The sequence below is a fragment of the Lampetra planeri genome, chromosome 12, assembly GCF_965212315.1.
Source record: "Lampetra planeri chromosome 12, kcLamPlan1.2.h2, whole genome shotgun sequence".
Classification (NCBI taxonomy): Eukaryota; Metazoa; Chordata; class Hyperoartia; order Petromyzontiformes; family Petromyzontidae; genus Lampetra; species Lampetra planeri.
Window position 1 is genome coordinate 13,748,557 of NC_136118.1, and position 25,819 is coordinate 13,774,375.

General features: G+C 48.8%; 1 protein-coding gene across 2 annotated transcripts in view; it reads left to right on the forward strand.

Moving 5' to 3' along the window:
* LOC144721730 (dedicator of cytokinesis protein 1-like) overlaps positions 1–25,819 on the forward strand; it is a 311,613-nt gene that overhangs the window by 114,108 nt on the left and 171,686 nt on the right. For both annotated transcript variants that reach the window (XM_078599607.1, XM_078599608.1), the window contains exon 27: positions 15,776–15,871. In XM_078599607.1, coding sequence (XP_078455733.1) covers positions 15,776–15,871 — 96 coding nt within the window. The remainder of the gene's footprint in view (positions 1–15,775; positions 15,872–25,819) is intronic.

A 25,819-nucleotide genomic window follows, 5' to 3' on the forward strand; every position in this document is an offset into this window, starting at 1 on the left:
ATTTGTGCCCCTAATCCTGCCGTGGCATCGATTGTCATAGCTCGTTACGCACCGCTCCGCGGTTTGTGGGATAACGAGCCACCGACGACGACGCTGGAGGTGGGGTGGCGGGGGCTCTTTCGACGCCTGTTTGTAGTTTATCCCGTGGCGTGTTTACCACTGTCGGTGCGTTCATGTGCACGTAAATAAATACGAAGGCCTCTACAGATCCATCTTCACCACCCCTCCCAGCTCCCCCACACAAGGCTCTCCCACGATTTGATGAATCGTCCAATTTTTTTTACGATTCGGAGTCGCGATCCAGTTGAATAATTGATTATTTTTATCTCGTCTCATTTGATCCGTGACACTTTCGGTCCTTTGGTCTAAGTTAAAGTGTACATATTCGCATGAATCGTAAAATAATAAATTCTTGAATCTCTTGTGAGCATAGCAATCGGGTTTAATCGATGTAACTTTACGTGCCCAGTTATCCCTCCATAATATGGGACCGTCATGGATGGCCTGGCATCGATGACGGTACATATGACGTGTCTTCCCCCGTGGCCCGGACATTACGTGCAAGGGGGGGGGTATCAAGTTTTGTCGTTTATTTTTATGTTTTACGTTTTTATTTTCAGTTATTTGTTTTCCTTTCCTATACTTTGCACTCCAATTGTATTGTTTGTTTTTTTAATCTTCTGAACCCGTGCCCCGCACAGGACATCCGTGAAAAAGATCTCTGTAGCTCATCGGATTTCTCCAGGAATAAATACATAATTTGATTCTTATTCTGTGAAAAGGTTAGAAATTCCGGGAATTATAATTTGCTGGGGCTTGCGTTTCAGCACCCGATAATTATTGTTTATCGCTCAAAAGGCCTAGCCACAGAGGGAGTCCAGAGCAGGAAATGTCTGAATGTCTTACAGAATGTTCTCCCAGCTTGTACGCATAATTGGAACATGCAGCTCTTTAATGATCGTGCCCATTGTCTGGGTCACATGTTCCAGGACGGATGAAAAGTCTTAGTCTACAACTCCACAGTGAGTACATTAACTCGTTTTCCTCCCACCGTGTTGCATTCATTCTTTGACTCATTACCCCGTGAGCCTAAAAATTGCCTTCTGGCGCGGCGGGAGGCATCGCATTATAGTCCTGAGCTCCACTGCCACCTGCCTCACTCTGATCGCAATCATCTGGTAGTTGACTGCTGGTGTGTTGAAGTATATAATTCAGAGTATCTCATTGGGTGGCCTTGAGACAGGAATGTAAAGTCTACATTCCTGTTATGGTGAGGGTGTTAAAAGTCTTAAAAACAAGCAAAGTGTATCCTGCAGAAATTAGCAATCGGGGGCACACACCTTCACGAGTGACCCCAATCCAGTGGTGCAAATTCCACATTTTCATGGCATGTAGTCAATTTATCGAAAGGACCGCTACCTGTTGCTTTTTTATAACAAAGCGGTTACTTGTTTTATAATTTGTCACCGGGATACTTTTAGGGTTTGGTGGAAATGTGTCGTAAATCGGATGGTGTGCAATGGCACGGCCGCGTGCCCTACGAATCGCAGCCCTCGATGGGATGGACCTATGAGCTGTCGTGAGAACCGCCGGGCGTTTTCTTTTAAGCGTGACGGAGCCAGCAATCCATTTGGTGGCAGCGTCTCTCTCTCCCTATTTTAAGATTGCATATGACCCGATGTTACCTATCGGACAAGGCATCTGATAAGCGCAAGTGGGTGACTTAATGTACGGCCGGTCTTTGCGAGTGCAACGCTCGCATTGAAACATTGGCAATCTGCGGAGTTTAGCTCGGGTCAGAGAGGCGCGATAAATAAATAAGCGTCAAGCTGACACGCAATATTTTAGAATGGAGGCCCGCCTATTAAGGCTGAGATTTGCATCTTTGCGGTTGGCGGCTATGAATTTGCGCACGTGGTCGGATGGGATGTTATTACAAACCGCAATGTGTCGGTGCTCTTTCTTTGACGGAATAGAGGAAACTTGCCTTGTTTATCTACTTGTGGTTTTGATCAGCACTAACGTCCGTTTTTTTGTTGCTTTTTATATTTTGCAATGCAAGTGCTTGAGTGCAGTGTAGTCTGATTGGCATCATTGAAGTGGACTTTCTGCATTTTAAGGCTTTATTAAATCACCGCTTGTCAAATTAAAATGGCATGCAATTTGGAAATATTGGCACTGATTAAACCATCTAATTCGGTAATGCAGATACATTTTTTTGATGTAATGTAATTAGATTTTCGGTTTTGAAATTGCCTCAAAGCCATAAAGTAATTCTATTTACTACACTTGTTTTGTACTAATGGCAAGGCTGGTTTACATTGTGGAGAGAGACCACCTGTATATCCACCAACCCTTCTTTGCGTGTGGACATCCTTTAACAGTTCTTTTCTACGTGTGAGTATTGTTGTATATACATATATATGATGTGCCTTCACGCACGGTTAGGTTTTTGTTTGTTCTGGGAAGACACGCGGGGCACTGCCTAAATTTCCACAACTGGTTTGGCACCACCACGGCAGATGTTGGAGCATTTAAACAGCCTGACCATGCATCTAGGAAATCCTGACTGCATCTCAAAGGCTCCATATTAGAAAGTTCCTCCACGGTACCCTTGGCCAATCCCTCGTGTATTAGGCATGCTCGCTGAAGGAAGCCACAATATATACGAGTTGATACCCTCTAGTTCTTTCGGTGAAGTCACATAGAAAATAATAATAAAAGAACACGACTTTCGGTCGCAACACAAGCGTCCGTCATCAGGTGAGAAAGATTGATTTGCTGTTGTGGCTTTATAGAGGCACGGGAGGGGGGGGGAGGTTGCAGAGTCGTGGCTGCAGGAGTTCGCGTGAACTGCAGTCACGAAAGCTTCGAATCAAGATATACTAGTTGATAATGTTCAATTAAAAACAGCCTATACATATAGGTCAACATCCTCATTGCTTCTACATACACCTCTGTGGTCATCTTTATTTAATTAACAATTAAAATATACATCCACAATGGTAAATAATTTTTTTCGTGGCTGAAGAGAGCAATGAGGATACTTTTATATCTACTTGCACACATATAGAGGGAGCAGTGGTTAGCGCACTGCGCTATGAACCCGGAGACTGGAGTTCGATTGCTGGTCATGGCTAACATTGGGGGCAAGTCACGTGTGAATGTGCCCTGGGCTCTTCCCTTTCACCAGCCAGCACTGCCCAGCGCAGTGAAGCTTGGTCAAACGGTCTCCCATCACCAACACAGCGTGTGGGAGACCTTTATCAAGGAGTGGATTGAGACAAAGGCCTGTAAACGATGATAATCGTTTATTATCATCTGTCCACGGCAACAGTAGGTTACAACGTGTCGTAGTCGCTGGTGCTGCCCAGACAATTAGGCTCAAGTTCACATGTCCTGAGCTACTCTCGCTTGCCCAGTGTGACTGTGCCTACTGGCTTCTTGAGCACAGTAACTTCGTGGCATTAAAAATCCTTCCACGTGCATGATTTGTCTCTGCGCAAATGCACTTCTATTTTGGAGTTAAGGATTTGACACTAAATGAGTGCCCGCGTCAGCTGTGTCCGGAGGAGATATGAAGATATTTTAATGACTGCTATTTATCCATGCAATTTGCCGTTTAATCTGCCGGGCTTACCACGATGGCAAGTGCTTCCATTTGCCCGTGCTGTGGAAGCTTCAAATGAGATCCTGCCAGTGCTGGTCCACGGACTCGCCAGGCAGCCTGGCATGGAGCCAGGCAGCCTGGCTTCGTTTACATGCAGGGTATGCCCTCTGTAGACCTGAGCATGTCAGCCACGCTTGTCATCAGACTGCAGGGTTTCGTGAAAGAAATCAAAGATCAAATTCCCCGTGCGCTTAGCCGAGTGTGGGATGTTATGCATCTTCATCAGTGGTCCCAGTGATTCAATGACACCTTATTTGTTGAACTTTGAATGATGTTGGGCTAGTCGGCCTCCGTGAAGGATTTGAACTTACAAACTTCGAGCACTCTGACCACAGTGCCAACCATAGCTAGAAGTGCACAAAACATACTTTTGCGTTCACGTCCATGTAACCTAGCTTTTGGTCATGATTTTATTCGTTTTGAGGAGTGTAACAGCAGTGCAGGCCTGAAATCCACTCTCTAGCCATTGGTGATGGAGAGCATTGTGCCAGAGTACTCTACTGGGGCAGCTTATGATGAACCTCTTGGTTGTAAATCGACTCAGCCCATCATCCTTCTGAATTTGATCAATAAACTACCAGGTTCTGGGATGTCTACACTTCCTATACTTGAATGTATATTTTAACCACCCTTTCTGAAAGGTGGTGAGCGTTGAATTTCCCGATAACAGTGTGATTGAATCATTTGACTCGGCACATGCTGCTGGCTCGTTGGTGAGCACACTGAAATCCCGGCTACTCAGCCCTCGGAAGTAATTTAGAAATTCACTGTGTTATTGGCACAGTCCGTTGACAAGACATATAGACTCAGGCGCTGCATCGTGCACTCCTATATTGGGCCTTCAAGTTGTTTGGACTGCACAGCGTGCTGCCCCCCACTGAGTTGGTTCATCCTCACAGTCCGCCGTTAATTCGACCCCAATGTCAGCACGGCATCGCAAGGCGCTCGTCTCCACGGCGATGCTCATCTCCCGTTCGCCTCCCAATGCCGCCACACTGTAAACGTATATCCCTGTTCCAGGTGAAGAGGTATCCATTACCAATGTCATTCATACCACCTTTAACTCACCATTGCTAAATTGTGTTTTGCTGGATTCCAATTGACATTTGGCCTCCAAGGTTTGTGCTGACAGTCTTCTACTATCAGACCTTCGGTGTTCATTTCTCTTGGCTCCCACCCTCTGGGTGCAACTCCGCTGTCCCACTCTCTCACCTGTCCTCGGTTTCTGCCTACTCGCCTACCCCCTACCCTCTGCCTCACTATCTATACAAGTCGTTCTTCGCCTGTTCTGCTGAGAAGTTCCAAGTTGTTAAAATTCATTCTAGATTTGAAGCTTTCGTGACTGCAAGGAATCATATTCTTAGGTTTTTTCGGTAAAGTCACGTAGGTAAAACATCAAAATTAATGAAAATAAAATAAAAACAAAAATCACGACGTTTCGGAGGCAACACAAGTCTCCGTCATCAGGTGGGACCGTCACAGCCAGATTAGCTGCATCAAGTGAGGCAATGATTCAAGATGTAATCCCTTAAAAGCGAGTTGAGGGGGGAGGAGAGGGAGGGGGGAGCTCATCAGAATATGGTAGCCAATGAATGGAACGTATCGGGAGGGAGGGGGGGGGCGGGGCCAAAAGGGTGGGCGACGGCGTGGAAGCGATTGTGCGCAAGCAACAAACTACTGCACACGCCAACACAATGGACAGAGAGGGGGAGGGGAGGTCTGATACACATGATAGACAAAAGAACGAAAATGCCCATGTTTATACCAATGCTGGCTGAACAATGAAGAGAGTACTGCCAAAAAATAACTGGGGATGTTAAAATTCCCAGCATCTTCTGCACGTGGCTTGTTCCTCCTCGTTGCTTTGTTGAGGTCCACCTGTCTGACCCATACAGTAACAGACATGACTCCTGCACACTAAACTTTACCTCTTCTCTTCCAAAGTGAGATATGTCGTCTGTAAAAATTCTTCTTCTGCTCACACTGTGTCTCTTGACCCCTTACACTCCGTTCCCCACCCATGTACAGGAAGTCCTCCACTGCCTGCACATTGTCGCTTCCCATTGACTCTGAAGGGCTAAGATCCCCTCCCCATGTCGTTTCGCAGTGGATGGCGGCACTCTGTGTGCGTTGAGTGCCGGCTGGGTGGTGGCATCACGACAGCTTTATCTGAGGTGTCCCCGCTAGTGAGCAGTTTTCTCTCGGGTGCATGCAAAAAGAAACCCCCTCCCTCCCAAACTTTAATAAAAACAACTGCAAATATGTTTAATTAGAGTCCAATGACCTGACTGTTCTTTTGTTATTGTTGTTGTGTAGCGGCTGCTATGGCTTGTTTATTAAAAAAAATAATTTCCGGAGTGTCTACGCAGGCTTGTCGGGCCCCGTGATTAATTGTGGCCGCCCGTGATTGATTGTCGAGTTGTGAGTGCGTGTACAAGAGGCCGCGTAATTAGCACCGTGCTCCCCCGCGGTCTGCACCGCACGCCCTTTTGCCTGGCACCGCGCACGCTGTGCTGCGTGCAATTTTTGTTTGTTTCATTCTTCGCGAGACCACGAGCCAAGAGTTCCGAGCACCGAGTGCAAGGCACCCGTTGCGCGCCGTTGTTATCGCACGCTTGCTTTGCCGTACACGGGAAATTACCTTAATGCCGGTTCAGTGACGTTTATTAACTTTTTTTTTAATAACGGTAATCCGCATGCGCTAACGTACGTCTCAATTATGCAAACGTGGTGTTGGGGAACAACAAATCCGCGTCTCTCCCTGCAAGCGAATGTTGTGCGGTGCTCGTCTCCACCGGTGGTGGCCCTGAGCAAGCGGTGGAAATGTCACGACCGTTCTTCTCGGTGTGCGCCGGGGGTGTACGAAGAAAGTCCGCGTGTCCCGTTTCACCGAGCGTGGTGGGGGTTGGTTGTTGATCTTTGCTGGCCGTGCTGAGAGAGCGCGAGAAATTCCACATCGGTTTTACGGGACACTCTCTGCTCGGGGCATCAAAATCTTGCCTTCTCACCTGGAACAGTGCGTGCGGTTGTTCACTTTTTCGACTCCCAGAGGGCCATGGTGGGCTACGTACAATTTGATCTCACAACCCTTCGATCGCGAACTGAGCGCAATAACCACAGAGTACCACAGGGCTGGATTTAGATAGAATCCCTAGGGTTATCACTGATAATTACATCAAAGGTTAAAATAAAAAATTATAGTGGCTCCCGGTTTAATTGAGCATTGGGTATTGCTCACCCCCACTGATGGTCCCGAACCAGGAGGGTGAATTTCAGATTTCTATTGCAATGTCCAATCTCTCAGATGTGCTGCTTCGTATGATGCCTTTGACATTTCGCTTTGCTTTCTCGGAGCTTATTCGACAACCGTGTAGGTTTCTGAAGAAGCTCCCAGCAGCACGTGGCACGAAACGTCGGACATCATGCCGAACAGCGCGTGGCACAACCTTTAAAACACGACGGGGGAGCGGTACAGCACAACTGCGAAATTCTACGGCGGTAACACCCCACCCTCTTCCTAGGACAACCACTGCAGACTTCCCCGACTTGACAAACATTTCTCAAACCAGCTGACTGCGATGGGCAAGCTCCCGGCATTACACCGCTCGGCATGGACACGGGGGAACCGGAACCGTGTTTATGGGGCTGGCCAGACGGCTACAATAGCAGCAGCACAGGCCCCCTGGGTCCACACAGCCCAGCGCGTGCGTCCCACGGAGAGTCAGCGGATAGTTACACGGCATCTGACTGCAATTAAGAGCCAGGTGTCTTCAAGGACAATGGCCAGACCCAGTGCAATAACTGGCAACGAAATAGATGTGGCGATTTTTTTAATATATAATTTGGTGGTAAACTTTTAGTTTATTGAGTGTTGCGGACCCCGTCACGAGCCATTAAATGCCTTGTAAAAATGGTAATGAATCTCAGTGGGGCCCACATGGTTAACTAAAGGGCGCTGAATTGACGTGCGCAAAAAAATTCTCACTGAAGGCTTACGGACGCAAAGATATTGAATGCTTAAAAACACACAGTACGTTGACCTTAGGAGTCGTAGGCTGTCTTAATTCATTGCGTGAAGTCAGTTGTCCTAGATATCCCTTGTGACCTTGGCTATGAGCAGATACCCAACCTGTCTTCGCCTGTATTTGGTTACCTAAAGCAAATATCCACGGATTGATTCTGCGCTCACGGTGTCTCGTCCCCGTGTGCCCCTGCAGATGTTTACGTTGTGGTAACGCGAACGCCGTCTGATGACGAGCTAACGCGTCCCCACGCTTGCACCGCTGCTGGGCACTGCCCCGTCTCCGTGGGCAGCCCCGAGACAGCGAGCGGTGACAGTGCCACAGTTCGATTCTTGCTTAATTTTTCGACACCGCTCAACCGTGTAAAAGTAAATTGAGTGTAATATGCCTTCAACAAACTTTGAATAAATGTCAGCGCTGGATGACACACGCAAGTGAGTTCCTAAGCATGCAATGAATTATTTAAAAAAGCAAAGTACCAGGTCCCTAAATGAATCGCATTAAAACCCAGCATATTTTATTTTAACCGTAAGGCAGCAATAATTTACCATGGAGTGACGCGTGGATGTCAAGGCCTAATTAGCGGGCGCTGGCCCGAATACGGAGCCTAAATTGCCAGGTGGTAGATTAATTTGAAAAAATTATCGATGCACATTCGTTAATGGGCATAATGGAGCGTTTTGTGCAAAGCTACACATTGCACAGTGCCATGAGCTGGCAGTTCCGACTGCAAGAGGGTTCACTTAGCAAGGCATATTGGGCAGAGATAATAAATCGTGGGGGTTTTGCTGTCGCACAGCCGATAACCTGACGGGTTGGCGTTCGGTCTGCCCCAGCGCTCTGCGCCTGGCCCCCGGGTGCATCGCAGTCCCCTTACGAACGGATCGATCGGAGCACGCATTTTATCTCGCTGTAGTTCATACGATGACATTTCTTGTCATTAAGGATCTTCAAGCCTTTTGTGGGTAACGATATGGGCAAAATGCAGTCGTGTGCGGGGCATTAATTCATGGAGCAATTTTTAGTTCCAGGCAGTTGTGGCTTGTGCGTTGCGCTGCCAGTATATGATGGCTTACTTAAAAGAATAAGCACACGCAGTACAAATCATGTTTCAATCGTGCAATCAGCATCATGCCACGAGATGAAGAGATTCATACTTTTACATTCCTCACTCTCAGTGTCACAAGTGACGTTACGGAATTACTCACGGAGTTAATTCAATTGGCCTCTTATTCACGCTGGGTGTTGTAGCCCCACGTGACTTTTAAAATAGCTATCTCGTGAACACATTTCCCCCGCCCGCCCCCCATATGAGTGCATTAAAGAACAATTCTTCATTTCAGAGGTTACTTTTTTGTGTCCATTTGGCAGTGACCGGTGCCAAGACCATCCATGGTGTTCTTGAGAACCCGGTTTCAATGCAGGGTGGCTGAAGCCCAGATTAAAACCCAGGATCTCTCAGTGTGGCTGGCTCCGTGGGCCGTACATGCACATTATAAAACCGTGGGCCACCCGCCCGCTCTCGTAATTGAGACGTCACTACCTCTTTGCTATCCTCATTGTCGTGGGCATGTTGACAGAACTCAACACTCTCCTCAAAACTTCACTGGCGTAAAAGGAAAAAATATATAATCAAAATTGGTGGCGTTTCGGGCAATGGACCTTATTTGTAGTCCATAAACAGAGGCGAAAGCCGCATATTATTACGTAGCGCCGTGAGCTGGCAGACGTAACTACACGAGGGTCGCCCAACATCTCTGTGTACGGGCTATGAAAGCAGGACCATTACCCGATGTCGCCGATTTTCTTTTTTTTTTCTTTTAAGGCACGCAGTGCTGTTGCCGAGTGTGTTGCGTTTCTTGTTTAAGAGTGCTTGTGCACCACTGCCAGTGTAGCGTCGCCAAATGAACATATGCAGCGTGCAGAATGCGTCCTTGGTTCACCGTCGCCTTGAGTCGAATCATCGGCGCCATGCAGACCCAGCTTAGGAGCAGGCTCGCCGAATGTCTGCCACGACTCCAATTTCCGCTCAGCGATCTCGGCTCCGTGCAGGTCGCGTTGCTCCGTTCGCACCCTCATGGTGTCCCGTCACTGCACCCTGAGGTGTTTTTTCGAGACCAAGGTCAATGAGAACCCGAGGAAGCAATAAGCAACTTTTAAAAAAAATAAAATGTTGAAATGAATTTTGTAGTAGCCCCTTGGTAATCCAGCTGTGCCAGTCTTAGCAGTGCAGGGCCACTGAGCGCTTGTGACTGTGACTGTCGTGATTTACAACAGCTGCTTCCCGCAGGCCTGAAAAGTCTCGGCACGCATCAGATTGCTCTTATATATATTTTTCTGCTGCGGTTGCTGCTGCTGCTGCTTGACGGTAGCTGAAGTCCCTCGCTTGATTTCTTTTCCCGCCCACGAATAGTGACGACGGTAAAAGAAGACAAGGTCTTCGAGTTCGCGAAGTGCTGGGACGTTGCTTGTCTCCATCGCTTTGGTTTACACGGCGCACGTCCCTGTACGGTGAGGAGCCGTCTTGTTGCGGTGCTCCAGACACCAAAGGGATGCTCGTCTTCCTCGACGGCAGCGGAACGATGTGCCTGCCCGACCCCCCCTACTATGCCCCTTGTGGTGGCACCCGTTCAGCCGCGCCTGCTTCTAAAGCGGCCTTTTGCATGGCTCATGACGCTTTCGATTCCGGCAATGGTGAATCGGGGACGAATACTCTATTCGAGCGGCTGTTTGTATCCGAACCTCGCACGGGGAACCCCCCTAGGTGGACTCGGCCTGCAGAGAGCATGGCCGATGTCCGCAAAGGGGAGAAAAATGCGGCGGAGCATGGCGTTGACCGCACGGCCCCATCCCATGTGACGTATGTGACGTACCACACCTAATCGGTGAGCCGACTGTTGGTGCAGCAATGGTCTGTGCGGTTTAAACAGTTTGGTCGATGGCATTTATGGGTGTCTTTATTATTCTGGGTTGTCATGCGCATGTGAGTGTGCTTCAATCCGCTTCTTTAAAGGTCTGAAAGCTTATTAGGAGTGGGGAGCTTTTTTCAGAAATGCAGAGCCACGGGTTGCTTGGATTCTATCACGAATGCACCGAGAGATCAATACGATCAAATAACATCAGCACCGCCGCAGCCAGCGTCGCGTCGCGTTTTCGGAACCCTAATCGATGGAGCTGGCAGTTGTCAGCGGAGGCACGGAGAGGGAGCAAGCCGCTTTATTGGCATTAAATGAGAAAAGTTCAGCCACCGTGTTTGTTACACAAGGAAAAGTTTCCTTTGCGGAAAGAACGATGCATTAGCATAAAACTTTTTTTTGAATACACAGTTGTAATTAAGTATTTGAAGTTTTACTTGTTTGCAAGGTCATATATATATATGTGTGTGTAGAAGAATGGAAGTTAGTCTTAAGTTTGTTAGTTGGAAGCAAACTCCCTGCTCTCTTCTGTCTCCCTCGATTTGACTTTGAGTTACACACTTTTTCGCCTTCAATCAGAGGTAACCACGTTGTATAAACGGGTAAGACACCCTTGACGTCGTTGCCGCCGCGCATAAAGCATTGTATAGGAATGAACGACCGTGGCTGTCGTCTTATGTTGTGGCGTCACGGTTCGCACGCTCCACGCGGTTTCTCGACTGGCGCGCATCTGGCACGGATGCAGTCCATGGCCACGCCCTGCTGTAGCATAGCCCCGCCCCCTTTGCTGGTTAGCTCCACCCACGTCTCTAACAACCAATCGTAAGTTTTAATTCTGGATTTGAAGCTTTCGTGACTGCAAGGATTCATGCTCTTAGGTTTTTTCGGTAAAGTCACGTAGGTAAAAAAGTCCGCGAACGTGCACGCGATTAAACGAGTCGCAGCAGATTGCAGAGCGCATCGTGGTTCCAGTGGCGTCTGTCTCTTCTGTAAGCCACCGCGTAGCGCAACTGCTCACGACCGCTTATATACAAGCGTGCGAGTATAAAAATTTTTCTTGCCAAAGGCAAACGAGATCTGAACAAAATCGACCTCACCGCCAAATCAAGTCCCGATGCCCCCTTCTGGAATCACGCTGCCACCATCCTAGAGTCTGACCCAGGTCCAGAAGGATGCTGGCGAACAGAGTGGAACGTTGGGGATGTCCAAAACAAACACTTCGTTTGACAAAAGTCGCACCTTCTGGCATTGACATTGCTCGAAGACACCGGCGTAACGATCAACCGGATTGAAACATCAACACGCTGCCGTGCGCACACCTTCATAAATGGAAAATTAAAGATATAATCCACTGTGGCCATACACCCCAAACAATGGACTATATAATATAGTAAACTACTGTAGCCTGCGCTCCTTGTGCAGGAGGAATAGCAACACTACACCAACTATCTCCTCAAGCCCACTCTGGGATAATAGCAACACTACACAAACTATCCAAACTCTCTCCTGAAGCCCACTGGGCTAGCAGACCACGACATTGGCATTTAGCTCCTGAACATATTGCCACGCGCAAGAACAAAAAGCACAAATCCCTCATCATAACAGTACACCATTAAAACAGTGGCACACTTTGCCACCTAAAGGCACGGTGCGAGAAATCATCAAATAAATGCATCAAGGATCTGGCTGCTGGAAGCCCCCCCCCCTGCTTGGAATGTTGATGTTTGTCCGGTTTTGTACGGTCGTTGTGTACGCAGTTGTAGCGCTACGCTGCAACGGTTGAGTGCGTGTCCCTGTTGAGATATTTTCTCTGGCTGACCCACCGCAAAACCGCTCTCCGTCTATTTGATGACCGATGCAGCATTTATTTTGACACGTGATCCAAAACATTCGCTTCTCCATCTCCCTGACAGCTGCCGTACAGGAGAGTAATGCCGTTTGTTCTTATTGCCCGTTTTTGTTTTTATTGTACAAGGTTTGTACGTGTCTCCCACCCGGCCCTAAACAGTGAACGATCTACATCGAGCCCAGTTCTTTCCAAAATAACATATTCCGCACTGCGTGTTCTCGCGTGTCTGAGGGGCTGCTGATGGTCCTGATTGAATCAGCTCTTGCTGAACCAACCCATTTTGTTCCGATGCCGTCGGTTAAATGACAACCAAATGGACGGATGTTGTTTTTTTACAATTTACTAGGCTTTTATTTATGTAGGAAAGATTCAATTGAGTCTTGGGACTTCTTGGTTCTTTGTTTCCAAGGAGAGGGTCCTGCTGTGGATGTCTCGACAATTTCTCATGAATAATTTTGTCATGGAGGAAGAAAGGAGAGTTGTCTGGAAATGGATACCACCCAATTTAGTTTTCTCAACGGTGGTCAACTTATGGAGAGACTGGCACGCGCGATGAAAATGTGGAATTTCTACCACATTCTCAGGTCCGCTGAATGGACTTTACAATCGAGGCATCGTCCGGCGTGCCACAGCACACATTGTCACGTGTTAGTGAGAGACACCACGGGGTGTTTAATAGCACACCACAGCATAGGCTTGGCACAATACCCAAGTGAAGTTTAGATTTGAACCTCCCAACCCTTGCAAGCTGTCCCTTCAGTGCCAGGTGTGCTCACCAGCAGGCAGTGTCTTCTGTGCTGAGTCCTCACTAGTGCGATTCTCAAGCGCACATTTCCATCTTCCCTGCCTCTATTGCTGTGAACTGGGACCCCCTCATCCTGAGAAAACTCAAAGCACAAGTAGTCATCAGCGTGTGAAGGCGGTTATAAAACGGACAAATATCCAGCTGTTGGCCAACGCGATTTCGTTAACAGCGACGCCATGAAAGGTCGTGTGTAATAATGGGCTTATTTCTTGGTCATCCAATCTACGATCATAATTTCAACGAGTCTTCTGTAGTTATTACAGAATTCACATTGGGGTAATTTTATTCTGTCTACCGGTGCTATTCATAGTGGGGTTGATTGCCTTTTGCGTAGTGGCGTTGTGAATGGAGTGGTAATCGGAGTGATGGAAGTTGGTCCGTTTCAAAACTTATTGATCCTTTTGTAAACTGAAAGTGTAGCTTTATGCACATTGAACATGCTGAATTTGCGTAGATTTAAGATAAGTAAACACAAGTCATCACTTAATTCTGAACGTGACCTGCGCCTCACCTTGGTCAGCTCAGCCTTTCAAAGGGTGGATGGATAATTTGAAGATGGCCAATACTAAATTTGAATTCCACTTAATTTAGCAGAGACTTTCTCCCCCACACGAAGGCCAATAGGTCATCATTTCCAGTGCCATTGATGTGACCACATCTTGCGATTACTTCTTCCTTCCTTCCAGGGCCAACAACTGCCACACAGTTGACACCTCACCACGAAGGTTGCCTCTTAGTGTCCTCGCCCGAGGTGTCTCCCCTCGATATCTGGCTTTTGAATGTGCATTTCACGAACTCGATCTGACCTGTACCCCTCCATTATCCCATTCGGACGTTGGCTATCTTTTCTCAAGTGATACAGGCATTTCCAGCTCGCATAGCAACTATATTTCACTCAATAAGTCTTTGCTCTTCCAGATGAGATGAGATACCCGGCAGACATCGAGTGCCTTCTTCAAGATGCGAGGACAAGGAGATGAGCCGCATAACAAAACAACAAAGAGTTTAACGCGACACAAAACGCTTGAAGATATATCCGAAATTACATCCTGTGCAAAGTAGCTTGGTAACCACACAAAAACTAAGCAAGGGCCTGGAACAGCAACACAATTAAAATAAAAGCTAAAGTCCCTTGGACCAAGAAGGTCTATTCGTGTCTGTTTTCCAACACAGTGTTTCCAAGCAGGTGCACTTTGACCTTACAACTTTTCTGAATCAGTGTTGTAGCCTGTGAAGAAATGACACCTGGTATGTCCATTATTATAAGAGCCAAACATAACAGGTCTTGCATGCTTATATTTACACGTAATTTAATAGGTAATAAACTGTAAAATCTGTGAGCTGTAGCAATTCATAATTGATGAAAATATATTCATAGTAGCTGCTGTCAATTTCTATAGCGCTCGCATTCAATGGCATCAGTGAGCGGCGTCTTATTTCATGGCTTAATAAACCAAGCCGAGGCCAAAAATGTGTTTTAATGAAAACCTCGCCATCGTCGTACGCTGCCTTCAAACGCTCGGTGAAACGTTCGTTGAATAATGCGTCTAGGCTGAGTTTACGGTGCTTCTGGGGGCATCGTACGGCGTCGATACAGATGTTGACATCAAAATTGTGTTTCTGAGATATTTGCAATCGGCCTCTGCCACTTACCAGTCCTTGGACTGGTATCATCCGTCATTGCCAGAGGTAACACTTGTCAAAGACATCGTTTTGTATACTGTATATGTGTGTGTGTGGAGCTGTGGCACAGTGGTTAGCGTACTGCGCTACCTACCCGGCGATCCGAGTTCGATTCCCTTTCATGGCCATACACCAGTGATGATTATCTGAAACGGGCGTGGTCCTGCCCTAGGTCGACTCGGCCTCAAATGAGTACCTGGTGCGGTGTGTAAACATTGCTACACGGCAGACAAAAGTGGCCGGACGTGGTGCTCGCCACTCACTACCTCGTGTGCTGTGTCGGCCTTTATAGTTGCTGCTCGCTAACAGAACTTGCCACAACAAGTCTGTTAATGCTATGCGGGGAATCTTTGTCTTTACGGAGCAGTCATATTGGTTTGATTCCTGGCCATGTCCATCAGTGGCACATGGTGTTAAATACTAGTCGTGGTGTATCCGCTACTTTCGCTCAGCCTTAAATTGAGCCAAAGGTGTCTCGGAGTGTTGTCAACTCATGTTTCAGATGGCGTTTGAACTAAGCAACAGGTTACGATTGTATTGTTAATGTAAGCCATTCCCTGGCATCTGGGGTGGGAGCTGAGTGGAGTCCACCCATTCCATCAGAAGACTCGAGTAACCAGCGATACGCTTGATGGTTGGCACCTCACCACATTCTCACTTTGACGAGTCATTGATCTTCCATTCCTGGAAGAGTTGTTTGCAGCACAAGCTCCCCACGTGTGCCGTGTTGTCACGAAGAGGCGCTCGTGAAATGTCCGCAAGCCCCCGCGGTCTACGAGGCTGAGTGTGTCGTCTCTGTCTCCGTACGTTGGTGCGTGCGTGCGTGCGCAGGGCCCTACAGAGATGCACATCCAGCTCATCATGGAGTCGCTGCTGAGGACCGTGAATAGAACTGTCATCGCCATGGACCACAACTCCCTTCTCATGGTGAGTTCCGGGCGCCTCCTCCTCCTCCTCTTCTCTGTGGCTATCAACTTATTTTAATCTCTGCCAAGTGAATCCTCGTTCAGTGCAAACATCTCACGTGCTCGTACCTTGCGGTTGCTTGTTCGGCGAGAGCACAAGCAGCAGAATGCTCACGGCGCTGGAAGTACATTTGTTCCTGTGAGATGAACGTACGTAGCACGTATGTGTATGCGTGTGTGCCGATCACCAAGGTTCGTGAATCCATTTCGTCTTGGTCTATCATGTGACCACCTGCCAGCGAGTCTGCGCCACACTCCCATGTGGCCTCAAAGTGCACCTAGCCAGAAGCAAGCACCGTGGTGACGTAGCCACCACTTAGTGGCACATGCAGGCTGCCGTTGTTGTTGTGTCTTTATGCATGCGGGGCATTGGACATTAACATTGCACATCATTCAGTTAAATATTGAGGTTCATCGAATTTGGTCAGCCTTAAACTAATGTGACATCTTGGACGTATTGTACACAGTGTAATGGGAATGTGTAGTGAGTTTTTTCATCAACAGATTTCAATAATGTACGTTTGAACTTACATGACTGTGTTTGTATGCATACTTGCATATGTAAAATAACTGTGTATAGTGCAAGCGTGTACTTTTAAATGTGCTGCATGTATCGTGATTTACACCAGACAAAGGCACCGTAGAACCTTGACAGGCTTTTGGGGCATAACCTTATTTCATTTCTGTTTTGTATTTAATTATTTTAAATAATCCACAACTCTTCGATTTTAAAAAGACGCTTTGGCAGAGGTAAAGCTGCCGTAGAGAGTTTCCTTCCAGACAGAGTTTATAAAAGTACGGTACGTTAAAAAATATATATTAACACCGGCGGTAAAATATTGAAACGAGCATATGCGGTAAGCACGGTCACTCGGGGTGCACCGGCCCAGGTGCACGCCTACCCAGGCTTCCAGGCGGGGCACCAAGACAGCTTTGACAGCAGCTTGTATCCCCTTCGTTGAGCAGCTGACGGAGGGCGCTCATTATGAATGCCCCCCTGCCAACCCCCCCACCCTCCCCCGTGTACGTGCGTGCGTACGTGTGCGCGCGTGTGTTTGTGTCTGCTCGCTGGTGGGCGGGAGGCAGACACGTGCCAGGTTTTCCCTGGCGTGATAACAGACAAATTATTTCAGCTGATGCAGCAAAGCCCGTCAGCTGAGGCGATATTGAAACATAAGTGACCTTGTCTTTCTGCGGCACCCATTCATTTTCGTTTTGTGACACCACAGGAGGTTTTTTTTGCGCTCATTGCTCACGAACAAACGCCGGCAAATGTCTGCCGTGCACAGAAGTTGGCTCACATTATTGCTTTGCTTGGCCCAAATATTTTAAGTGACCACCCAGCTATGAACAGCTTTTAGCGATTCATGTTCATGGTATTTCTAATCGTATTTTACACTTCCACCTCTAAGTGGAATTCCCGTCACTTGTTCTAGTCCTACCAGTGGCTCTTGTTTGAGGGGGGGAGGGTGTACTCTGTGATCAACCCACACTCCTCACGATTGTTCAGTGACAGAATTCATTGAAGAGGAAGCACTTGGACACTGGTTGCCCTATTCAGAGACTGATCCCCCCACTAACAACCGTCTCCAGGCAACGGATGGAGATGAGCGTCGCCTCGTGCTCACTTGAGAAGGAGGGATATGCTCTTAGATTTTATGTTCCTTAGCAATGCGTAAATGGGAGGTGCTGCAGTGTGCATGCTCAAATTCCTCCTGGATAATTGCAATGAGCACCACGATGTGGCGAGTCAGCGGTGGTTTGGTTATATAGGAACAAAATGGTCCCTGCCGAAGAAATTTGGCATTTCTAACACCAGCTCTCAACCGCTGACCTAATGCTCATATAATCTGTACCTTTTTAAAAGTTGTCATAGCCGACATGTGTGTGATTTAATCTCTTGTGTGTATTCTTGATAGGTCTTCATTGTGATAATGTACAACTTCCTCCACTAGCTCAATACCAATGGAAATAATCACTGCCCAATAATGTGCCTTGTGTTTGACTTCATGGCGTTCAGCCGGGTTCTGTGTTTCCAAAACATTTTGTAAAACTCAATACGTGTAATCACTCCCCTGATCTGCAACTTTAGTTTTATCGGCAATTCCTTATTATTCACGGTTGTCATGTGAACCGCGATCCTCTCCACTGCTCAGGAAACCGCGAGGGTTCGCAGGTGAAAGAAAGCGCTTGGAAAGGTCACAAACTTCATCTCGGTTACCGTCGCGGAGACCAGTCCCTGCCATACAAATCTCGAATTGTCACGCCCTGGCAAAGCCTGCCTTTGGAGGCCTGTGCCTCCCAATGCACCCGTATTGGGTGGGAAATATCCATGGTGTCGCTTGTGGAACCGTCAAACGGCTGCAAATATCTCACAGCACCCCGCTGCACAGCGTTCATTCTTTGGCGGCGTTTTTATCTCATCCTGTACGGGGCTGCGAGGGGAGACGAGATTGAGAATCAGAGACGGCCTTAGATTCTACCGCCAAGGCTTCATCTGTTTTATCTTTCCCTTTTCTTAGTTGTCTTTTTTTTCCTTTCCTCATCAGTAACCAAAGGTAATCAAGGTCCCTCGGCTAATTTGCACATTAATAAATGGCTCATTTGCACATAAATAGGGTGCAGTGTCCGTCAGGTATGTGCACGGAGCGAGCCACTGGGCGCACGGAGAGTTCCTTTAAGCCTGGGCGGAGAAGCTCTCCCCCCGCGGGGGCTCCGCCGAGTCGTCCCGAGCGGGCGGGAAAACAAAGGCAGCAACTCAGTCCGGTGGAAAAGGTTAACCAGTGGGCTGTGCAGCCGGACATCTCGCGTGTCGGTGCACAAAGCCCCCGCAGGGGCCTAGTCTCCTGGGTTCATCTTCATTGTTAACCACCCAAATGTATGATTTATGATTCTGTGTGCGTGCGCACGCATGTGTGGGAGAGCAGCGTTGTCGTGGTTCGCGTGCACTGCGTTACGAACCCGGCTACCCCAGTTCGATTCCTGCTCGTAATTTGAATAATTAGAATCCCATCATCCATAAAGTTATTTTTCACAAATGTCATGTAAAATCGCTAATGATCAATAACAGCGTTGGAAATTGGAACCAGTCCTGGGCCTCCTCTGGGTCGACTCAGTCTTGAGCGAGTCCCAGCAGTAATGTGTAAACATCGGCACTTGTGGACACGTGATGGTGCTTCCAGCAATTTCAGTTTGTAAAGAGAGAATGATTTGGAGGTGCGAGGAACCATGCACAGGAGGGGAAAACGTCATCCAGGCGGTGAACCGGTGCCAACATTTGTCCAAGATCTGCGGTCCTTTATGTTTTCAGATTATTTCGGTCAGCTAATGTTTACATGCGGGAGGGAACCAGAGCGCCCCCGAGAGAACCCACGCGTGCAATGGGGCAAGACACTGTCCCATACAGAAGGAACAGGTGGAGTCCACAACTGCTGTGTACCACATTCTGGAGGCAAGCCCAGGGTACGGCACCTAGATGCCCACGGGAACAACTTGTGTCTGTGCGATCCACCAAGCCTCGACTCTGCAGCGCTGGATTACAGGCGTGCACCACCACTGCCTGGCAAGTGCAAGTTAGGAATGTCATTGCTGGATCAAGTTACTTGGAAGTTAAGCGAAATAGATGGGCATGGAGAAGATTTTCGATGTCATCAGGAAGATGAGGCTGCAATTCTCTGGCATTGCAATAGGCACCCAGTCATTAGTGACCAACAAGACCCGCATACAGCCAGGTGTTAGGGTGCTGTGACACTACAGGAGGTCAAGTGGCGACTGCACAACAGTCGAGGTGCGGTGGCTTTAGTGGCACTGGCCATGATGACACCTTGATCTTTCTTGACTTGCGCACGCTGCTGTACAGCTGTGGCTTTATACGCTGTCTACATGTGACCACATCTATAGGTGCTGTCCACAAACGGGGCACGCTTCTTTTTGTAAGAAGCGGTCTTGAGTCGAAACAGGACGTGTGGGAGAGTCGGCAGCACAGATGGCTGGAGGATGGGAGTCCCAGACTATTGGGTAGGGAGGGGGGGGGTGCAGCAGAGGAAAATGAGCGACCTAATCGCCCGGTGAGAAAATCTGGACCTGAAGGGGGCCATGCTCTCCTGTGAGCCGTGTTGACGAGCGCGAGGTCCACGCGCTGCTGGCAGATGGCACGTCCGTGGGAGTTCAAGCCTCTCGCCTATGCGGGCAAAGCGAATGTGCTGATGAGAAAGGCGCCGTTATTGAGCGGGTGAAGGGCGAGTGACTGCTTTCCTAATAAAGAGAACAATTTGGCTGACCGACTTTCACAATTAATCTTGGATGCCGTCAAATGGCGTAATAATCGGCCAGCGGCGCCGTAGCACAGCTCAAATCCTGATCGGGGTACGATTCGATCCTGCCATAGGCACATGGAATTTCCACCCCTTTGCTTAGGACAGCCGACAGGGAGGAGCGCTGCCTCATTGCTTATTTAACGAATTTGACTTTTAGCTGACATTCAATGTGACTGCCAATTGTGCAGCACAGCAAACCTCCTCCTACATATAACACTTATCAGCGGGCCACACTCACTTATGCATCTGCCAGTGTGTCCGGCTGCGTGATATACGCAAGAGGAAACGCTGGTGGAATCGATTCCACTTCAATAAAAAAACAAAATTTCTCTTACAGCATTCGTGCAGTTAACTCAAATTGCTGCTGTGTATATAAAAAAAAAACACGAAACGCATATTCAGACGATTCACTCAAAGTCAAAGCGTCTCCATTCTCAAACAAGCATGGCGCTGTGCTCATCTTCATTGATGCCACTGAGCCAGTGGTAAAACATTCCACGTTCCTCTGGCTGAGGTTGTTCTCTCCTTGGGACGACCGCATGTTGACTTCCCGCAAAATGCTTCGGTGCAATGAGGACGGGCTCAGCAATTCAACTCTCAACCTTTTATTTGTAAGTTGTAAGTCAAGCGCTGGAGCCACAGTGCGACCTGCCTAGCTGCTAAACGCAATGCATATATTGCCGAGTAAGCACAACAGATCTTAACCATCATTTACATTTGCAGTCAGGTCTCGTTTGAGACACGGGGGTTACATTTCATTAGGCATGGGATCGAGATTCACAGTCAAATATCCATGGTGTAAAAACAGCGCGGACACCACGATTAATATTCCCGCCGTCATAATCGGAAGAGCAAATAGCGTTCGTTCGTGAAGGGGCAGTGCCAGTCTTTGGGCAATATCATTATGTTGGACTCCACTGGCTTTAGTGCCAATGAATTGAGGTGGTGAACACTTGGTAAGCCGACTGGGAGGACACTCGTCAGCTCACACTCCGATTATTGCTTTGATGGTTGCCGAAAGGCGTGTAATGATTAATCAAATCACGCGTTAAAGTTGATCGTTACGCTGAAGATGCATGCTTTGAATTTCTGCATGTGACTAATTTATTTTAGACTGATGTGTGTACCATTTGTGATTGTTTGGTGTGGCCCTCCCTGTTGGTTCATGACGGCATCGCAGCCACCACAGGTTCTGCAGGCACGGGGGGGAGGGGGGGATTGCGACGTTCCTAGTTGTTGAGATCCGCAAGTAAAGCCATAAAAAGCACTCGCTGCATGATAAATGCTGGCCCTATGTCAGTGGTGGAAATTCCACACGCTGACACAACACCCCCAGTGCTCGTCAAAGCATGAAGTGAAACTTGTTTTCCTCCCGTTTATGTTCGCATGGTGCCGGTGAAGTCATTTCACGAGACAGAGATATTTCCATCGGGAATCCTTGTGTGGTGAGCTGTGTAATCTCCCCTCACGTCAGAGAATGGTGCCCGACAGGTGACGGAACTTCTTCTTGAATTCACTTTGGTGTGCCTCGTATCCAACACCGGATGTCGTACCGTTACACACTCCGCACAGAGTGTTCATTACTTTGGTTTAACACCGAGGCTTTCGCGACCAATATAATCAAATTTGTTGCGTTGGGTGGGCACGCAGGTACGCCGTGTTTCAGGTACGCCACGTTTCAGTGTCCTTTCCACCTCTGAGCGTGCAAGTATGCTGGTGCTGAGCACTACCAAAGACTCCTTGCAGTTAATTGCTTTTATAAAGCTCCCGTGCTGATTGGCCACTTTTTGCAAATGATCCGATTGGAGCGAGAAGCCAACGCTATTGCTGTGTTGTACTTTTAAGGCAGAAGTGCTGACGCGAGCCACCCTTTGGTGCGCAGAAGGAGAGGAAAGAGAGAAAAAATTGTCCTGTGGGCGCACTGGAGGCGGCAGGCCTGATCTGTGCGAGCGGGTATGCGCCCCCCCCCCCCCCATCTTCACGAGCGCCGCGTGCTTCTCATACGTCAGCAACGCTGACATTCAGTCCGACTTGTGTAGATGCCTCTCGCACTGAGGCGTGCACGAGGCTTTTGCTCTTGCTATTTTCAATTACGTTCCGATTGTGATACATGGCATTACTTGTCGTGAGACGGGCACATTTTGATCCGAAACCCGGAGGGTGCGATCGGCGTAACGTCGCGTCGTGTCGGAGAACGGCACCAGATATTTTATATGACGGAACGACTTCTTGAGTCACTCTAATAGGTCACTTATCCGGCATTGCTGACAAACCAAAATGTTTCATTCTCAGAGTGGGATTTTTTCCCCATTAAGCGACAAACCAATTATACTGATGGTTTACGTGCAATCCGTTGATAACCACGGTGAGATCATCAACTTGCCGCAGTTGGGCAGCCCGATCTGTTAGCTCGTAGCTTGCTTCTCGCCGTTGTCGGCCCAGCGCTTAAGCCTCCCGGCCGCCACTGTGTTTTGACCAAGTTGACCCTATTATGCGAATCCCCGTGTCACAGAGACAGCTGCTGTGGCAACCAATTTTCTCCTGGCAGCCTTCAGAGCTGGGCCCAATGCACACGAGTTTCCCCTGCACGGGATTCTCCCGCCCGACACTCCCTTCCTGTGTGGAGCCCACACGCCCATGGCGGCCCAGTGCCAATCCGAGCCTCCAACAATCGTTCCGTTGAATGCGCCGACCGGGATGCTGTGGGGGGTTGACGGTCCGTGCGGTGATGGGACCAGGGCTAGCAAATAACACGCGCCCTCCGGAGGTCGTGCGCCGACTGGGTGTCTAAGCTGTTTCTGATGATTATTCGTCGTGTTTATTCACCCCACTAGGCGTGGGTTATTTGTTTTCCAGGCAGACAAATTTCTCCCCCAGCTGTCTGAACATCCCAAGGAGCACACAGCTGAGAACGTGAAGCTGGCCTTGGTAAAAAAGACAAAAAAAGCACGCTTAAATAATAACAATGATTATACGTACGTTATGTTGATACATCTTCCAAAAACACATCAAAAGTTACCAAGTTTTTTGGTATTTCGTGTGCCCCCTGCCCCAAGCTGTGCTTGGGCGGACGTTGGTTGGAATCGGTGCCGAGGGGGCGGAAAATTGGCTCGTCCCAAGCTGTCCTCACGCCCCGGCAGCAGGCTGATATTTCCAATGAGCGGACGCCCGCCCACGTAGACACCGACCGGCTGGGGGGATGTGGCGACTAGCTCCGTCTCCGGGGCGCGTTGACCACCCCGAGCGGGTCTCGTGCGGCGGGCGGCTGAGATTGCTTTTCTCTATCATGGCTCGGCGCGGTGCCATGTGAGACTCGTGTCCGCTGCGCTGCCACGTGGCCAGCGGGATTGGTTGGACAGCGAGTACATTTGTTGCCTGTCTGTGTACTTCTCAGTGCTTTTCACTTTACTTGCAGTGGTCTTCTCTGGGCGCCCCAGTTTCCTTCCAAATCCAAGAACATTAATTTCAAATGAACTCGCCAAATCCCTCAATGTTGCACGCAATTTATAACAAAGATAAATATCCCCACGTATAGCCTTTAACAGGCTTTTGGGGTATGCGCTGTTCGGGAGCACCTATGAAGGCTGGAACGGTACACGAGGGGGTGTGTGGCCAGCACCACGCCCGACCGCCTTTGTCTCCCCAGTGGCGTTGTTTGCACACCACACATGGTACTCATTTGAGGCTGAGTCGACCTAGGGGAGGCCCAGGACTGGTTCAAATAATCGTCACTGGTGTTGGCCGTGAGCGGGAATCGAACCTGGGTCGCTGGGTTCGTAGTGCAGTGTGCTAACCGCTACACCACCGCTTCCCAGAAGGTTGAAATCCCGGTCGGGATTAACTCAGTCCATCTGTGTCCAGGTTTGATGAAGTGACAGTGGGCATCCTATGGCTAAGTTGACTAGTTACGCCCAGGTCCACCAATGAAGATGATCTCCGTCTTCATTATTTTGAGGATGGACACAACTTTGACCTCACGAAAACATTCTATATATTTATCCTGAGCCCAACATTGCAGCCTCCTTTTTGTTGTTTTTAACTTCTGGGTTAGAGATTGACTAAGAAGAGCAAGCGGTCTTGGGCAATACACACCGTTGGAAAGAACGGTGCCCGCTGGATTAGATCTGTGATGGAGCGGCAACGATGGGTTGTGGCATCACAAGAGAGATGGCCGTGATCTAGGGTGGATAGATCCTGGCTCGTGATGGCGATGACATGAGTATTTTATCACGTTAAATCAAAGTTGGACATCTGCACAGCTTTGTCAGGCTGGGTGCTCGACGTTCTGCCCACCACTGAAATGGCTCGTGCCGTTGCCATGGCAGTAGTAAGCAGGGATGCGGATTTTTTGGTGAGCAGTCTCTCGAACAGCCGGTAATCTCCCAAGTCATAAATATTCCTGGCCCTGCCAACGAGCCTCTCACCACCACCACCGTGGCAGTGCTTGCGCGGCGTTGGCATGGTTGTGATTTCACATCGTGGTGAAGTACAGGAAACACGCCACGCTGACCCTGGCCACGCTGACCCTGGCCACGCTGACCCTGGCCACGCTGACCCTGGCCACCCTGAGCCGGTCACCCTGAGCCCGGCCACTCGTCTGTGTGAAAGAGGAACGGCTGCGTTACTCCGTCGCGCTCGCACGGCCCGTTCACTCCTGCGCGGTGATGCATTCCCGCGCCACATTCATCATCGGCTTTGTTTTTGCAACAAATGAATCGAGATTCATTTTAGGTTTTAATACGCTGTATTGATCTTCAATAATTTGTGTTTAAGTGTACGCGGCGTGGGCGTGTTTGCCCGCGCGCGTGTGTATTTGCGTGTTGCGAGCGGTGGCGCTGCGGTTAGCGCGCTGCGCTACGAACCTGACAACCAGAGTTTGAATCCCACTCACGGCCAACACCGGTGACAGTGAATATCTCAACCCAGTCCTGGTGCAGTGTGTAAACATGACCATTTGGGTCATGGTTGGCCAACACCATGCTTGGGCACCATGCTTGGGCATGGTACTGGCCATCCACTCCCCACGTGTTTCATGTTGGCCTTCATTACGTCCTCACTAACAGTCTGTGAAGGCTACATGGGGGGTCTTTGTATTTGCACACACACACACACGTTGGGAGCGGTGGTGAAGTGTTTAGCGAGCGGCACTACGAACCTGGTGCCTCGTGTTCGGTTCCCGCGCACAGCTTGACATCTGTAGCGGATATTTGAAGTGGTCGTGGGACTCCCCTAGGTCGACACAGCCCTCTCGCGGTGTGTAAACACTGGGAAGAAACACGGTTACCGGCCTTCATCGGTGTGTACAGCTCCTTCGTGGGTGCTCGCAAGCGGCACTTGGCCAAATAGCGTCAGCAGTACAGATGTTGATGAATATTGCTATGAAGCCACGTTTGTTTGATTCTCAACCATGCACATCAGTGGCCATTGTATTCCGATCTAGTCTTGTCCATCACCTAGGCTGACGAGGCCTAAAAATGGGAATCGCATGCAACGCGTGATATTCAGCACGGAGCAGACATTGACCGGTGTGGTTCTGGCTGCACTGTTACACGTGTGTGTTGAAAAGGCCCTCATAATAGGTGCTTGCTAACAAC